Below are 18,812 nucleotides of genomic sequence, written 5' to 3'. Positions count from 1 at the left end.
TAAAACTCCCAATTCTCTCCGTGACGTCGCTCATCAGACGGGACTCATTAAACATACCTTATAGACTCGACCCGACTAAGTGCGCGCACGTCAGCGCTGATATTCGTTTGCTGACTTCTCGGTAGGTCGATGACGTTCCGCGTGGTCTTGTTCTTCATAATTGTTTTGTCGCTGTTTTTTTATGTCGTCATGGTATAAAGAGAGGCATGCAGTATAGTCACATGCTTTATTACCATGCTGCGTTTGGCCGCAGCCGCATAGTGTGCGCAAAGTCGCAAGGGGGGAAAATATCAGAGTTGCACAATTCTGAGCTCAGTTCGCCATCTGTGTGCAGTATCTAAACATGTCTTGCATATTAACACTTTATTTGGAGCTGTCGTTCGTCAATGTTGTTCTCCAATGTATTGGCGTTGGCGAAATATACATTGGCGTTCCAATGTATATTTCGCCAATATATACAATCAGCTACACCAGGGAATTCTTGATTACTCTCAAGGGCATCAACCTCCCATGATAATGATTCTACTCCTCTGCGCGCGCTGTGGCGTCGCATTACAACCGGTGCCACATCAACACGTGCTCCTGAATGAGATGAAATTATCTGTTACTGAACTGCAGTGCGTTAATTAGGTTTGTTTTTGCCCCTTCTTGGTCTTCTGCTTAAAGTATGTAATAAAATTTGTGCTGGATGATTAGGTAAGTGTGACGTAGTGCATAACAGCACATTTATCCCGTAGTCAACTTTGAGTAATATACAACTGCCGTTTATAGAATATCGATTGGCTTATCAACCTTCTTGCCGTGAAATGTGTATGTGTACGCTCATGTGTTGTAGTTGTAATTTAGTGTATCGACATTATTCTTATTATTAGTATATAAATAAATGGAGAAAGATGGTGTGGCCGTTATGTTGTTCTTTCACTTCCTTCTTAGATAAGCAGCGATTGAGTGAATAGCACGAGCGAAGTAAAAGACAAAAAAGAAGAAAGGCCACTATAGTTATAAAAAAGGAACCTAAGCAGCCTTTTCGTTGTGAGAGCCAAAGATTATTCAGGATGTGTATTGCGTAAAATTACTATTAGAAGTTTATCTCATCATCTAGAATATACTACCATGCAACATTTCCTACAATTAAGGCAGTGGGGTTTTTCTTAGCCAGTCTCAAGCCAGCTCATTAAATTTTGTTACACGTAATACTGATTCTATTGGAGGGTGGATCTTGGGAGACAGCGCCATCGTATGGCTCTCACAGTTGTAGGTGGGAGACATTAAGTTTAGAAGTTTATCTTCGACGAGGGGCACGTGTATTGAATACACAACGTCTTTTGTGTGTTTGAACGTAAACTGACACGGAATAATCACAGAAGATTGTCTATAGCATGTTTACAAACAGAAAGATCGTCAAAAGAGTTATATATAGTATCTGTTGTGATAGGTTTTGTAGACAAAGGCTGACGTCCGAGAACAAAAGAAAAGAGAAAAAGGAGGCTGCGGTGACCATACGCACGGAAACAATAACTCAAAGTTCTAACGAAAGAAAAAAAAACGAAAAGTAAACGGAACCATTCTGACCTTCGCACTGTAGCCTGATTCACACAGACTCACAAGCGACTATAGGCCTGATCATGGTGTCGTAGGGCAGCTAAACTAAATAGGTAAACGGGAAAACGGTGATCGCCGCTATCGATCGCGTGTTGCGTGTTTTCTGTGTACCTAGAGCTACGTAAGATAGAGGTGACATGATATTCTTTCTTCATTTGCCTTTCGCCAGGTGGTGTTGTGACTCTTGGATGCAGCATCATGTAGCATGCACAGCTAAACCACTGCACGTTCCCCATGTCTCTTCTTCACGTCGTAGTCATGCTTATTCAGCAGTCTATTAACGTCCTTAGTCAGCTCAATGTACTCATATCCACACTCGCACGCGAAGGTGTGCAACACTACACCTCGTGCTTTTTTTTTTTGGCAATTTGTGCGTAACATTAGAGAGCGTTCGCTCGTATTTTTACTTCGATGTATGCGCTCACGTGAACACGGTATAGACGTATAGAACGACGCGTAATGGTTTGTTGACGGACAGAGTGTATATTAGAATCAAAACTTTATTGGTTTAGAATTGCAGAATTCTAGAATGGCAACGTACAGGTGATAGATACACAAAACACGTAGGTATTTTTTTTTTTCACGCGGGACACATTCCTCAAAACAAAATGGTCATGAGGGGTCACCTGGCGTTCTCGCAGATATATGCTGCGTGTCTATAGGACAGACAATCGCGGTATGAAAAAATTCAGCGATAGTCACGTTAATTACTCAGCATGCACGTCATTTTTTTAAACATTCACCTTTGAGAGCAAGCTGTCACCCAGAAAGCGAAGTGAGCTAGTAGTGAAGCCATGCCTGCATAGTAGTAATCCGAAGACTCGTGCTCACTAGAGATATATGCAACCTCAAAATGGGCTACAAAATGCACTGCCGTTCCAGTTTTCAGCTTCCCAAAACGCGTGCCTCTAACAGTTCGAGGCAACTTCTGGTGAAACTCCAAGGCATACTTTTTTTAGAAGACTTTGGGCACCGATTTAGATCCTTTTTGTTTTTGATGTTAAATTAAACGTGCGCTGAAGAGAATAATTTATGATGTAACATAGTCGAACATTTTCTTGCCTCTGGCGTACGCGCCCTGAAGCACGTATGCCCTCCGACAAATGAAAAAAAAAAAAAAATAATGGGAGCGTGTAGCGCCTCCACTTTTCTTTTTATCGTCGCTATGTTCTAGCCGTGCTTCTAGAAATTTCTCGTTCTTTGTTTCTTTTAAAAGCGCAGCCAGACGACCCCTCACGTGAGTCTCTCGGCCGACGCTCCGACGGCGCTGTTATCGGCCGAAGCGGTCACTTCGAACTGGAACGGCAAAGACAAGCACAAAAACAAACGATAGAGGCTGTAAACAGCGCGAAACGACGCAAACATTTATGGCAATGCTCCGCTTCTACTCGAGTTGTTAACGTGACATTCCGAATTGTCATAGCCTTTTTAACTGTGCCACTCACGAGAACACTATAGTTTCCGCCCACGTCTTTTTTTTTTTCTTTTTATAACGAAGCTTCATATGGCTAGCCATCGCGTACACGGACGAGGGAAACGTAGAAAAATTTTTGGTGTGCAGTTTAGCCTTATTAAGCCAGTGATGTCGGGTCGAAAATATGGGCATGACATAAAAGTAAACCGAAATGGGTATGATTTCACCGATTCCTTGATTGGATGTCTTTTTATTCGTTCAGAGTATAATGACTGCTGGGGTTTAACGTCTCGCCCCGCCACGGTGGTCTAGTGGCTAAGGTACTCGGCTGCTGACCCGCAGGTCGCGGGATCAAATCCCGGCTGTGGCGGCTGCATTTCAGATGGAGGCGGAAATGTTGTAGGCCCGTGTACTCAGATTTGGGTGCACGTTGAAGATCCCCAGGTGGTCGAAATTTCCGAAGCCCTCCACTACGGCGTCTCTCATAACCATATAGTGGTTTTGGGACGTTAAACCCCACAAATCAATCAATAAATCAACGTCTCAAAATCACCATACTATTATGAGAGACGCCGTAGTGAAGGGCTGCGAAAATTTCGACCACCTGGTGTTCTTCAACCTGCACCCAAACCTAAGCACGGGGGCCTCAAGCATTTTCACCTCCATCGAGGATGCGGCTGTCGCAACTGGGATGTAATCCCGTGACCTGCGGGTCAGCAGCCGAGTTTCTTAGCCACTAGACTACCGCGGCTGTCTGTATTCGCACAGTATAGTCAATAATGATCACCCTAAAAACAGTATTCACTATGCCGGACTTAAAATGCTGACAGCTTCGCTGGCTTCATTTTCTTAGAGTGGCCGTGAACTTTTCCTTTCTTTCTTTCCATCTTTCTTTCTTTTCTTTTGCCACGAGTGCACTGTCACTTAGTTTCAGCATGATGGGATAAGCGTAAAGTTGGTGAGAATCTAAGTGTATATACGGCGTGTAAATCGGTGAAAAACTGCTGCAAGGAAGCATGGCCATCAGTATAAACTCATTCACTTAGGTGAGCTTAAGTTTGCCTTACAATCTTCTCTATACCATTCACCTGAATGAAGAACCTTGAAAAACCAGATTATTTATTAAGCGTGACAGATGAATGTTGCCATGGTAGAGTGTTTTTTTTTTTGGTTCTTCGTTCAATGAAAACAGCTCGTGGAAAACATCCTTCAAATGAGTTGGACTATATATATATATATATATATATATATATATATATATATATATATATATATATATATATATATATATATATATATATATATATATATATATATATATATATGTATATGTATATAAGAAGACTGTACTTCTTAAATTCCGCGAAAACGCTTAAACAGTGAAGAAAAAGCAAGGGGGGGAAGGTGCTATCACTAAGTTTATCGCGGAGCCATTCTACTCCATAAAGGTAGATGACAAGTTTAGCCTTGTAGCACACGGCTTACAGGGGTGACGCTGAATTTTCATACGAGAAACAAAAAGGTACAACATTTTCTTGAAAATGAGAGAAATGGGGATGAAAGTACCGAAAGTCCCTTCTGACTTCAGCGTTTGCTCCTTTAGAGTTTTTCATTTGCCGCGGCATGCGTCCTTTTGTCTGGCTTCTCACATGCGCTGGGCGTTTATTTGAACATCGAGCCATGTGAACATAGCGCGAATTATGCCTCATTCTCGGTTTCGCGATGCCTTATAGTGGACCAGTTAGGAGTAGTTGGGTTCTCCCTATTTCTGTGGACTTTCTTGGTAGTCGGACATTTCTTCATTTTTAGTGGTGAAGAAGCGACTGTAGTGGCGCTTGTCTTTGTTCTGTGGCACATGCATGCACACGAATAACGGACATCCGTTTTAGTACGATAATTGGAATGCCATTATGTTTCATTGTATTGTCAGTGGATTGTTATGCAAGAAAACTCTCGCTAATCCAAGAATTTTTTGTAAATGAGTTGATTGTTACGCACGTGAATCAAGTTTTCCAATTACAATCAGTATTCTAAAGTAAACAATACAACAATGAAACATAGTGAATTTTGTTAATTATGTAATTGAATAGCATCATATGTATGGACCATGCAGCAGGTCAAACGGAAGAGGCGCTTGATGGGCGGCGTCTTGAGCTCCAGGCTTATTGATGGGGGACCAGAGTTGTTTTGAAGGCACAGCACTCTCCACCAATTGTATAGGTGTTTATTGAACGCTAGCGTAAGAGTCGACCGGTATAGCCTGATCAAGCGCTATCTCATGGTACCGAGAGCGAGCGGGGTCCTCTCGATGATCAGTTTTATTCGACATGCTGGTGGTTTCGCCAAGCTCACGCCATGACCCAGGATGGCTGGAGCGCTACGGTATTGTTTTTCAGTAGTTCTGATTGTTTATTCCAGTAGGCTAGTCTTGCGTAACGCCGGCCGATGAGCGGCCCGCTCCGTGCGTGACCTATCGTTTGTTTGCGCTATTGTTCGCTACTCACAAAAGGTTGCGTGTTTACAGGCACGTCTGCAGGACAACAAGTTGCACTCGCAATTGTCAGCTACAGGTACAATCGTCTGCATGTCGATCACTAGGGGTCAATAGGCGATCTGATCGTATAGGTGAAATTACGCGGCACCATATATTTTCATGGTGGCATTGTTACACTTCGCCGCGTAGTCCCTTATCGTGCGCTTGTCGCCTTTTCCCGTTGGGACGAGTTCCATGACCATATCGCTTATCGAGAGGGCGACCAAACGCAAACCGGACTTGAGCGAGTTTGTGTTGGCTTCGTTTGGGCGCAATGTGAGCAACCGTGAACGAAATGACGTAGAAGGAGACAGAAAAGTGCCAACTCTGAACTTTTCAAAGGCTTAAAATACAGACCAAGAAGGCCGTCTGATGCACCATTGAGTTTCCTACAGTGTATGTAGGAAACTTTATGCAAAACACCACACGGCAAGGTCGCGACATTCCCGCACTTCGTCAGGAGGAATATGTGTATTAATTTTCAGATTATGAATCACCGGCACATAGCCAAGCCTTTTTTACAGGGGTCTTGGGACACTTTGACAAGTATCCATGGAATGTATTCACTAAAAGAGGTTATTGCCCCACGAATTCACCACCGCAAAAATTTTTAGAATCCGTCCAGTACGATCGGAGTGACTAAGATTTGTCGCAAACTGCGATTGCGTTCTCTTTTTCCAGACAAAAGCGCTGGAAGCTAAGTGGTAGCGGATGGCAAAGGGGAAAAAACACGTAACGCCTGCCTCTTCACCTTGAACACCTTTTCTCTTTTTTTTTCTTCGAATGCGCGCCTTTTCAGTGTGATGGCTAGTCCGCGCGTGGTAAGTCGTGGCCCAGTAATGACCGGGCGAGCGCGTCAGGCTCAAAACAGGCAATGGCTGATACTTGACCAGTGACGAGCGTTGATTTTTCAGCCGGTAGCGTCATCTATCGAGAGAAAAGAAAGCATTTTTTAGCTGACTTTAAGAATTTATTGTAAATTACAGGCATCATGCTGTGCTGTAATATTTTTGGCTCGCGAGTTCTCAGGAGCCTCGACTACTAAGCGCCAGCGTTTTGCTGACCATGCATACTAAAAAAAAAAAAGTTGCAGGGCCCCTTTAATAGAAAACGTTCGCACTGCTGGGCTTGGACTGTTCAGTCTGTACTCTTGTGAAGAATTTTTCAGATTACGATCAGCCCGTCTTTATTGATCTTTTTAATAGGGACGGCTGTTTAGAATACAGAAGTATGCTTCTTTATGAGATATCTAGTGTTTCCACGGATATTGAATACGCGAGAAGAAAAATATATCAATAAAGTATGTATATGAGAAAACAAATGTGTGCGTTGAGTAAGAGGCTATGCAGAGAGGGTTAAATCCACTGCTTTATTGTCAAGCAACGCACTGAGAGCTCACATTGAAGGAGCCCTGCACCTCTTTTTCAAGTAATCATTGGATTGATTCATTCAAAGACCTTACTGCTTTACGCATATATTGTCGGATTTTTTTTAGAATCTATCAAGCACGAGCGAAACGATGGAGACTTTGATCGATATGTGGGGCTTAACGTCCCAAAACCACCATATGATTATGAGAGACGCCGTAGTGGAGGGGCTCCGGAAATTTCGACCACCTGGGGTTCTTTAACATATGTACCCAAATCTGAGCACACGGGCCTACAACATTTCCGCCTCCATCGGAAATGCAGCCGCCGCAGCCGGGAATCGAACCCGCGACCTGCGGGTCAGCAGCCGAGTACCTTAGCCACTAGACTACCGCGGCGGAACAAAACGACGGAGACTTGCCTCCCTCTTCAAGCGCTTTCTCTCCCATTTCGCATCAGCGATAACGAGGAAAACTACTCATGGGTGGTTGACGACAAAGGCTCAAGAAAATGCGTGCGTTCATCAGTACGCGTCATGATTTGTTCATTTGTTTGTTGGCATCTTCCAGACTGTGGCACGTACCCTCTACGGGTGATTAGTCAAGAGAGCGTATATTGTAATCTCGCGATGAAAACTACAATAATAATTATTATATAATAAAGGAAATATAAAAAATGTAAAGATATAGAAAAAAATAAATAACAGCTATTATAATAACTAAATTATGAAAATTTCAGCAGATCAGAAAAATTCGTGTACCTGGCCATTGATTGATATGTGGGGTTCAACGTCCCAAAACCACCATATGATTATGAGAGACGCCGTAGGCTCCGGAAATTTCGACCACCTGGGGTTTTTTAATGTGCACTCAAACGTTAGCACACGGGCCTACAACATTTCCGCCTCCATTGGAAATGCAGCCGCCGCAGCCGGGATTCAATCCCGCGACCTGCGGGTCAGCAGCCGAGTACCTTAGCCACTAGACCACCGCGGCGGGGCGTGTACCTGTCTAGAATAGTTTGGAATGCATGCATTACATATATTAAGACATTTAAAAATATTCCCCGAGTATTTATCACAGTATATATTAAAGTAGGATACGTCTATAGTGACTGGAATAAGATTACAAACTGCATCAAATACGTCTCTGTCGTGATGCCCCGGAACCGATGCACCAAGTTTATGAGAACTTCTGCAGTGTATCTTAAACGTATACCTCCGAAAACGGAATGACTAGAAGTATTTTTGCAGGTAATAAATACGTGCTACATGCAAAAAAATCTAGTTTTTTTTTCTTCGCGAAATGAATGAAGGGTTGATATAGCCAGCTTGGCTCTGCATGAATAGAATTTTAACGGGGGACCTGGCATGTGAACCTGGTATATAATCATAACTTCAGAAAGTCCGGGATAACTCCATTGAGGTCTCCAAGGAAGTTTGATCGGGCGCTAAATACTATACTTCTATACTATACCAGATGTTTCAAATATTGTGCCCTAAAATTCTCAAAATGAAGAGAAATGGAATATTTACTCATTGCCCTCGTTACAACTTTTTTTTTCTGTGGCGGCATGCATTATACGATTACTATAGATTTTAATTAGGACACTATTTACTGAAATTAAATTATGTTTTATTTAAATGAGGCAGGTGGTTGAGAGGCCTTCCTCCGGAGAGCATATTACCGCTTTGATACTTCCTTGAAGCGGCCGAACGTTGAGCTGACACACTGAATGCCTGCCAAAATCCAGGTTGTCAGCTAGCTTTGGTTCATGCTCGCAGAATGCCGCTGTCTCCCCATGCCGGCCTGCCGGAACCCGGGGCTGCCGCGCGCCCTGCTGTACGGCTTCAACGCCCTCTGGTGTCTCTTGGTCGTGGCTTCTGTGGGCCTCGGCTCGGCGTTGCATCAGGGCTACTACTTCATCAGCATCGGCTGCGTCGTACTGATCGTGGCCACTTGCGGTGCCTACAACATTTACCGCACGTGCAGCGAACACCAGCAGGCCATGGATGCGTTGGCGGCCGCAGCCCCGGATGTCACCTGCTGTGGTCCGCCGCCGTCCTACGAGGAGGCCGTGATAGGGCAGGCCGACGAGCCACCCGATTACGCCGAAGTAATGCGCATGCATGGCCTGACAAAGCAGCGACTGCAGGCCAGCGCTGCGGAGTCACAGCACTTGCTCTCTTGTGAGTTGCACTCGTTCAGTGTCCGAGGTGAAAAGTAGCAGTACGGAACATGAACTGCAGTGCCGTGGCCTGACTGGGACTCGCTTGTTGCGTGTGGTTCTCGGCGGAGCTGGCTCCGTCTTCGAAGCTGTGGTATATACAAGGTTAAGCCGTGCGAAAAGTTGGTTGATGAAAGGATCCAAGTGGGGTGTCACCAAGAGTGAGCGAAAAATAACCTACAGCCAGTGAATTGAACATCGACAAAGGACATCGAGCAGATCCATGCACGCATTCTTTGTGTCTTCCACGTGTGTTTTTGTTAACCTATTCATGCTAGGAAACAATCATTCAGCGTAATCAAGATATTTCCATCCATTCTGTGAAAATACGATGAAAAATTGCACAATAGTGATTTGACCCTATTCTCCCACGCCGTCGTTTTATGTATAGACACAAAGCGCATACTTTAGTGACATTTGTGACGAAGGAAAATTTGCGTCCACCTATTGCTTTTCGTTCCCTATATAGTTTTTGCAAATAAAACACCCCTTTTTCGTTTGGCGGACTTAATTAAATCAGCTGAAAACATAAGAAGTGTTTCTTATACGTTTTAACTTTTAAAAATAACTCAAACAAATGGGAAAAGTATTGAACGTTGCAGCTCTTGTGTCAATAGCTCATGTACGTCCATTTATTTGACACGTATTAAACGTGCCTTCTCTCTCGACTTCCCGAAATGAAGCTAAAGTACAAAGGCGGGCTCGCCACAATTCGTGTCAATATGAATTTTGTTGGTGTTCTGAAGATGTGGGGAACGTGATGGCGATGGTCATCCGTCAATGAGAAATTCCATACCAGTGCCAAAGGGCAACTGTTCCTCGCGAGTTGTCCCTTAATTCGAGCACGCGGATTGTGCGAATCACAGTGTTCTGGGTGTGAATTCGATGCAGCGCGCCTTATTTAGAGCATTTACCAAGAGGCGCTATTTCAGAGGCATTTCCTCTTGTAACGCGATCACCTGATGTCTTTGCTTCTCGCCAATCACTTGTGATTTGTAATTTAGTATGGTCCGGTTGCAAGCTTGTTGTGTAATGGAAATGGAGCTAATCCAAGAATAGATGTTAGTGGGAAGTAGTTATTCGTTAGCCTCGTAGAAGTATTATTAATGTATACACTGAGAAATATTCAAGCTATCTAAACAAAAAAATGTATTTTTTCATGTTACAACAACGCCTGTAAAAGTATAACGGCAAATACAAATCAACAGCGCAAAACATTGAATGATGTAACCGCTGATTTTCCCCGCGTTCATGTACATAGCCGACCTCGCTGCTCTCAACAATCCAAGCGAATAGCGCCATAAGGTGTAATTAGCCGGCATATAAGCAAATAAGGTTTTTGAAGCGTGATATTCTTTGACTTATCGATAAAGCAGTCTTTAATGAAGCGTGCTAATGAAGGTTTTCAGGCATTCATGATTACGCAATTGACTATGATTGTATTGTTGCTTGGTATTATGTGTAAAAAGAAAGCGTGAGTGAAAATAACTGTAACGAAAGAGTAAGAGTAATATTTTAGGATGAACAGTGAGGCATAGGCTAGCTGGCACATGTTTTGAAAGGTATAGTAGAGCGCTGAAAATTTTTAAAAGCCAACCGATTACACACCACCCAGTGCTGCGAGTCCTTGTATGTTCTCCCTTGCATCGTTTCAAGTGCTGTTTCTGATCTTTTTTTTTCTTCATTTTATGCAATATTTCACAGATCTGGGATACTCGCAAAATCAATGAATGTTGACATTCTAAAAATTTACACAATATTATTTTGCATTTTACAAGTTAATATCAATTTGTTCAAAAAATGTAGCTCATGCTCGCGCTGTGTTATAGTTCTATATTGTAGTCGCGTCGGGTCTTCGATTTTGAGAACGCACACGCATAAAAACCATGGTTTTCATATGTAAATGCGAGATCGTTTATTTGGACATTCGCGTCACATGGACCCGCGGAATCGCGCACCTCCTGCATGAACCAGCTAACCTGTGCACTTCGGGCATTCCGCAATATACACTTAGGCCGTCGCAATGCCTTCAAAGCTTCAGTAACAGTTAGCCAGCGGGCAGATTCAACGTGCGGTGCTTGTTTGTGTTGTGTTTGAGGTTAATTGCCTTTCGTAAATGCAGCTTACGTGCCCCCGCAGTCATAAATTTTTGCGTACAACCGTTGTGACGAACAGAATGCTATTGAGGAAGTTCTCACTTAAAATTTTATCTGATCACTACAAGCAAGCCTGTATATGATCCCGTGTGACTGGGCATGCTGACTCATTTATTCAAAAGTACATATTTTGTGACAGTGAAAAAAATAGCACAACATATTTCCATATAATCGTTATCGAAGGGGAACGGTTCGTTAGAATGCCGAGGGCCTTTATGCAGGGTATGCTGTCATAGTCATTTATAGTGGCTGCAGTGCTCTGATCTGATTGCATTGCTTCCTGTTTTGACGAAGCACCATCCTTGCAGAGCCGTATGTTAAGTTCGCTCTGAGCAAGTCACCATGAAATTTACAAAGTTAATCAAAAGAGCCTATAAAGCATGCTGCTGTTGCTGTTACAAGGTCGTAGGAAAAAAATGATGTCTATGCAAGCCGACTATCCCTACCATGAACATGTATATACCCACCAACTAAAAAAATGCTAACCATTTCAGAAACAACTTATTTGATGAAACTAAAAAAATTGTTTTCGCGCTTCTATATTCTGCTTCTTAGTGTTGTGAACCAAACTTAGGGCTACTCACGTCATGCAGTTCATGAATTGCCTACTTAAGTAAAACGAGCATTCCGTTAACGTTTCTTTGTATATCTGGGTTAACATAAATTTTTGCTGATCGAATTTGACGTTACCTGAAATATATGCGCGAAATGCTCGTGTGAAAAGCCACAGCCATTGACATTCAAGTCAGTGAGCCAACCGCGGCGTATATGTCAATACTCACTTTTTTAATTGAAGTGAAGTCTTGTGTTGTAAATAAACATTAAATAAAGGGCGATTCTGCGATCGTGTTCGAGAGTCAGTGTAAGAATTATTTCAATTTCCAGAAATGTACCCATAAGCAATGTTTTTTTTTTGTCAAAATGAATTACAGCACTCACTATATATGAATGGGCGGAAAGAAAGAAGATATTTCAAATTCTACATATTCCCCCTTCGCCAACGGTATATATAACTTTCCGGACCTCACTAACGTGACCATATGGCGCAGGACGCCGAAATCCACGAATATTCATGCAAGCTAATTGCCCTGAAGGCCGTAACAGCGCATAAATTGCGCTGAAAAATATTAAATTTTTGTTCTCGCAACAGCTGCAGAGTATTTCGTCCATTTTTTTTTCTGCGATCGCGTTGCGCTATACGCTGTTATCATTACATTACGCCTGTCAATTATTTTTAGAGGCAACGCTTCTTAGATTCGAGGCTTACTTGTTGGCGGCGTTGGCATTGTTTGTATCTTGCAGCACATGTGGGTATCTTGCAACACATGCAGTGGGTATCTTGCAACACATGAAGTGGGTATCTTGCAGCGCACGCAAAATACCCACTATAGACGCTTTTCCGCAGCTAGTTTTCTATGCAAGACTAGATGGCACCACCGCACCGAAGCACCATGGCCAGGCTTCTCGGCAGTGCGGCCGCGATGTGGCGTGTGGCGGACGTTGCTCTGCAGCCTGCGGCGAGAAACGGGCGGCGCAGACTATGCGGGTGGGGACGAGTGTAGCAAGAAAATGTGTCTCGTTATACAGGGTGCCCTACTCAACTTTAGCCAGAGTTTAAAAATATGCCGGAAGACGTACTTAGGACGCGACCAAATGCACGTTGCTAATCGTTGCCTGGAGTTAGTCAGACTATCTTTTGTCTTTTCCAATATTGTTTCATTAGATATGCTTAATTAACTAACTTTTCAAGAAACGAAGATAGATAAAAAAAAACTTCAATGAGAAAGTTGCAGACCGGTTTGCGAAACATTCGATTAGACAGTTCTGAACTTTATACCTGTTAGGTATTAGTGTTTTTCTGCGCCCGCGAAATACAACAAATACCACGTGGCGAACCAGCTCGTGCGCCACTGTGCGCAATGATTCGAGTGCTCCCTAACGTTCCGCGTACGAACGAACATAGCATTTGCCCCATTGTGCTGTCTTGGCAGGATCGCAACGATGGTGGTGGCTTTACGATGAACACGTTTTGCTATCGGCCACAAAAACGATAACCGCTGTGACTGCTTATCGCTGTCATAAACCAGAGCGAGGGAAGCGTGTCGGTCGTATGCACTAGAAACATCGTGTGCACTGTCGCGCGAGTGGGTTTGTCACGTGTTATTTTTTATTTTGCTGGCATTTGTAATTAGCAGAAAAACACTAATACTTAACAGATATAGAGTTCAAAACTATCTATTTGGACGTTTTGCAAACCGACCTGCAACTTTATAATTGAAATTTGTTATCCATCTTCGTTACTTCAAAAATTAGTTAATTAAACAGATCTAATTTAACAATATTTGAGAACACAAAAAGTAGTCTAACTCTAGGCAATGGTGAGCAACATAGATTTGGCCACATCGTAATTACGTGTCTTGGCATATTTTAAAACTCCGGCTAAAGTTACGTGGGGCACCCTGTATATAAGTGGCTCTTTATTACAAGATAGAGTTAAGAGAAGTTAGCACTTTGCCGAGCCCAGCACGCTGCCAAACGACGGCGCTCACCGCACTGTCTGCCATAACATCTAACCCTATAGGAAGCCAAAGCAACGCATGGTGGCGCTGCAACTCTGGACAGGCAACGCCATCTTTGGTAGAAAAGTAAAAATTGGGGATGCATATCGCGCGTTTTTCCCTTCCCACCAATGCGCTGCTGCTCGCTTACGTTCGCTTACGTGCTCCTGCAGAGAGCGCGTGGTGTGTTTGAGTCACATCACAGTGTACCGCCAGCAGTGCGGCTTTATAAAGATCTCTGAGCTGGACGAGCACTTCCGCGAAGAGAATCTAACAAAAAGAGTGAAGCTCGTAAGCCAAGTTTATGACGTGGAGCAGACGAAGGACGACGAGGATGCCCGCGTCACTGCGAGATGCATTTTTTAGGTTCGTGACAATACCGTGTACGACGTATGCCTCGAGGTAATTGAGTCTCATTCTGCCGACATAAAGCCGCGTACTCTATTGATGTGCTGCGCTATATGGAAACCATATAATTGTTGTTTTGATGTGGTATCTAACAGCAGAAGTCATGTACTGTCGTGTGCAAACGTTTGCGGTGTGCTAAAAATAAATAAACACTTAAGTTATATGGCATGGCATTAAACTGTAAGAGACGTTTTAGAGTCGTCTTTCGTGCCGCGGGAGCATGACCCGCTGGCTTCGCCACGAAGCAGAAGCAAGCTGAGCATTACCCAAGCTAGTCAAGTTCAAGTGCTCGCCTCGTTCTTTTTTTTTCCGGCTCTCGTGTCATGCTTGCTCCATCTTTCACGAACGCGGCTGTGTTCGCCGGCTGTGACTTGCTGAAAACTGATGCAGCTTTACGCGTGGAGAGCGTCCCTTGGTGCTGTCTGCACTGTTGTGGCAGCCCACAACGCAACATTACTTCGGACCTCACTGACGCTTCCGTGGGGCCGCTTAAATTCTTGCATTATTTTATGTAACAATTGGGCCATGCAGTAGATTGCTGATTCGTGCAGCAACATTTCACTTTTACTGAATTATATATATTCATTACCGCCCGCACTGTCACCCTGAAATATATACGTTGATCACATCCCCGAATATATGTAAAGTCCTTAAATAGTGTGCAATGCACATACGACGTAAGTACATGTTAATGCAGCAGCCACCCAAACATGTATATTCACAAGCACAAAAGTGTGAGTTTCTCGAGCAGCTGCTTTTAGATACCCTTCTACTTAGTGAACACCGAGTGACGGTGTTTCACCTTGTTGAAGATTATTAAAAAAAACAAACTTTATACGATGTCGTGAAGAAGGCGTCTAGTTAAGGACAGTCGGTATCTTTTACTCTCCAAAAGAGACGTTCCTGTACGCCCTGTGGGGCTGCTGCCGCGGCCTCTCAGGGTCACGCTGATGCGATGTGCCACTTTCGGTTTTGGCACCATAACTGCGCCTGACGTCAGCGGGCTGCTGCGCCAGGATTGCGTAGACGATGTACGGGAACAAGTCGTTGGAGGTGCGCTCGGGCACCGCCTGTCGACCCAGGGCCCAGCTGGCCACGAGCGCCGTGATGAAGAGCAGCAGCACGGCCGGTAGTATGAGCACCACGCCCACAAGCCAATTGGTGGCGGCCGACACCACTACGGCCGAAGCCATCATGAGCACCGTCAGTAAAAGCAAGAACGTCACCATCACATTCAGGAACGGTAAGCGGATGATACCGCCACCGTGCCGCAGCTCAAGCTGGCTCGTCACGAACCTGCGCATGACACTGCATCTCGTAGAGACGTCGTGTATAAGCTACTCTACGCAGTGAGGGACAAGCGAAGAGTGCACGCTGCTTTCAAACAGTATTTGACGAAAATCGATGGATTTCCCATTAATACAGAAAAACTCAGATATTCTTCAATAATATCGCGGGAGGGGGAATGTATAGAAGACAAGCTATTGAGTGTAATACTTATTTGCTGGTTTGAACCAAGTGGCACCGAGTGCACACTCGGCTGGTTTCTGGTGTATCGTTTACTTGCACCGTAGCTACATGTAGCCATTAGGGAATTCTTTTAGGAGGTTCTATAAGGAAGAGGTGAATAGATGCACTGCAATTCGTCTAATTACTTGCCCTTTCAGTGTGTTCTTCAAAAAAAAAAAAATGCCACCACGTTCCCACCCTGACTCGGGCGTCGCCTACAGTAGCGGCTGCTAGGATGTCCCTCGTTTACACCCTGGTGGCTTAAACTCCTCAGGACATTTTGATTAAGTTATTGACTGGCCTACGTTCAGGGTAGCCCGGTGTAAAAAATGAAAAAATAGCCGGGATATTTGAAAAAAAAAACTAGTCAGAAAATAGCCAACTTTAGACAAGGGCAATAATGGCTAGAGTGCGAAGACTTTTTGGCGAAAATGTAAACACGTGCAGGACGAAGACTTCAAAATAAGAATTTTGAAGAGCCCAGCATAAATGCTTGACTCTGGCAACCATTTTATGCATGAGGACGTAATGTAGGCGCTGTTGGAAAAATGACTCTATCCACGTGTCTTGCATGACTTTTATTGAAATGAACAGAAGTTGCAACAATAAAAACCATTCTGCGTGTCATGATAAATACGCTAAAATCTCATTTGCTACTACTGAAGCATATGTTGTAGTGATTTTCCCAATAATTTTCTCTGTGCTATCTAATCCAGAGTCGCAGTTGGTACCCAAGTCCAAGAAATGATAATACCAGTTCTTCAGATATCCCGAAGAATCAATTGGTGGGCGAGTTGGTATGAAATCTTCGAAGTAGCACAAAAAAAGGACACATAAGGCAAAAGCTTCAATAAAACGCTCACTAACAACTGTTTCTAGTCGGAGCTTCCGCTGCCGCCTTCCCTTTTGTTTAGTGGTTTTTGGGTGCTGACTTGAAATGTCGAACACAAAATTTCTAATGTCAATGGGTACGAAACGTCCTAGGTGCGGGGCACTTCCGATTAATGTTCACGTCCAATTGTGGTTGAAAACCGCATTCGTCAATGGCTGATCTGCAAAATGAGGCCGCATGAAACGTTTTCGCTGTGTCTGACGTATAGGTACCCAAGAGGAGTTGGTTTTTCTGTGCGCGAGACTTGTTTGACTGGCAGGTTATGAACGTGAAACACAGAATTGACAATAACTGACAGACAACAAAGCCAAGGGAAGCCTTTCTCGTCTGTTAGTTCTTAATGTTGTGCTTAACGTAGAAAAAAAGAGTCCTTGCAATTCTACTCCTTAGGCTGCGAATGGAATGGAATGAAAAAAATTTTTATTTCAGTCCTGCAGGACGCGCTTAGCGCGTAGCGGGCGTCTCCCACGTAGGGACCGACAGGGAGTACCTGGCGGCTGCTTCATGGGTCTGCTGGACGGCCCATTGCTGGTCGGCGTGAAGAGAGCTGCTGAGGGACCTCTCCGACTTGTTTCAGGTAGAGTCGGGAGGAGTGTTTCTACTCTCCCAGAGCATGTGTGCGAGTGTCGCCGTGTGTCCACACGAGGGGCATGTGTCGCTGGGGTATGCATCAGGATAATGAACGTGAAGTTTGGCAAGGTTTGGGTACGTGCGTGTCTGTAATAGGCGCCGAGTTCATTCCTGCGGTCTGTAAAGTTTCAGATGTGGGTGAAGAAAAATGTGGCGTTCAAAGTAAAAGTACTTTGTTATGTCATTGTACGCAATGGGTGCATCCCGATTGGTCTCTAACACAGCAAGATGGAGTTGTCCTGTGGCAGTGCGATGGGTAAGTGCGCGCGCTGCATCATGGGCGATCTCGTTGAGGTTAGATGGGGCACCCAGCACCTGACCGAGATGGGCTGAGAACCAGATGACAGTGTGGTGCTTCAGGGCACTAGGGTCCGCTTTTCGCAGGATACGTAACGCCTGGTTTGAGATGACTCCGCGTTCGAAGGCTTTGATGGCCGGCCTGGAGTCACTGTAGATGAGTTCTCGTTTGCTGTCAAGCATAGCTATAGCTATAGCTACTTGCTCCGCTACTTCGGGGTTTCGGGAGAGGATTGTGGCAGAGTTAAGAATTTGCTGCGCGGATGATACCGCGACCGCGGCGAAGGCTCGGTTGATGTGATAGGCAGCGGCGTCCACGAACCAGACGTTGTCTGCTTCCACATCTATACGCTTGAGCATGGCGGTCGACCGTGCAAGGCGCCTGCCTCCGTTGTATGCGGGGTGTATATTCCGCGGAATAGGAGTGATCGTGATAAGCTCACGGATTTCACGGGGAATTAGAGTCAACTCTGAGGGGGGGGGGGTCCCTGGTCACCGAGAAAAAGCCGAGCTCGCGCAGAATATGGCGGCCCGCCTTGGTGGTGGTGAGTCGGGTCCGTTGCACGTGTTCCTGAGCTTCGGCGATCTCTTCTAGCGTGTTATGTACGCCAAGCTCGAGGAGTTTGTGCGTTGGCGTGGTTATAGGGAGTCCAAGGGCTAGTTTGACCACCTTGCGAATAAGCGCATTGAGTTGATCGCACTCAGCACGTAGCCATTTGTGTATAGCGGCAACGTTAGTAAAATGGCACAAAACATGGGTTTTCCCACAATACTTACTAGAGGAAACTCTGGCGCTAGTGTCTATGGGAGTTGCAACGCACAGCGCTCCAGAGAGCGTGGGAATGATGGGTAGTACACACATTTGTCTAATTTTTGTACTTCTGGCCTGCTTCTGGCTCCGTGTGTGTTCGTGTGGCTTGGAGCTGTTTTTTCACGAAAACATAAATTAGCAAATGTTCACCGTTTGTGCTTCACAACCTTATTCTTTTAAGCTTACTATTTGAAATCAAGTTCCTAAGTTCAAAAGAGTTCGTTCTTTCTTTCAAAACAAAATCGAAACACAGCAATAAACGAAGCCGCAAGTACGATTCGCCACCCGCAAGTATGAAGACTAGGCAAATGTGTGTACTACCCATCATTTCCATGGTCGCTAAACGATCGCAGCGCCAGAGTGCCCTCTAGTATATTTTGAGAAACTCTATGGCACAAAACAAACGCCT

At 44.5% G+C, this 18,812-nt stretch overlaps 1 protein-coding gene across 2 annotated transcripts in view; it reads left to right on the top strand.

The window, feature by feature from the left end:
- Positions 1 to 12,147, top strand: part of LOC142775628 (uncharacterized) — a 64,448-nt gene extending 52,301 nt beyond the window's left edge. For both annotated transcript variants that reach the window (XM_075877192.1, XM_075877191.1), the window contains exon 2: positions 8,700 to 12,147. In XM_075877192.1, the coding sequence (XP_075733307.1) occupies positions 8,700 to 9,142 (443 nt within the window). In that variant the 3' untranslated portion in view covers positions 9,143 to 12,147. The remainder of the gene's footprint in view (positions 1 to 8,699) is intronic.
- Positions 12,148 to 18,812: the final 6,665 nt, after the last annotated feature.

This window comes from Rhipicephalus microplus, chromosome X, assembly GCF_043290135.1.
Source record: "Rhipicephalus microplus isolate Deutch F79 chromosome X, USDA_Rmic, whole genome shotgun sequence".
Classification (NCBI taxonomy): Eukaryota; Metazoa; Arthropoda; class Arachnida; order Ixodida; family Ixodidae; genus Rhipicephalus; species Rhipicephalus microplus.
The sequence above is the reverse complement of the archived record's forward strand: the minus strand, read 5'-3'. Positions and strand labels throughout refer to the sequence as shown.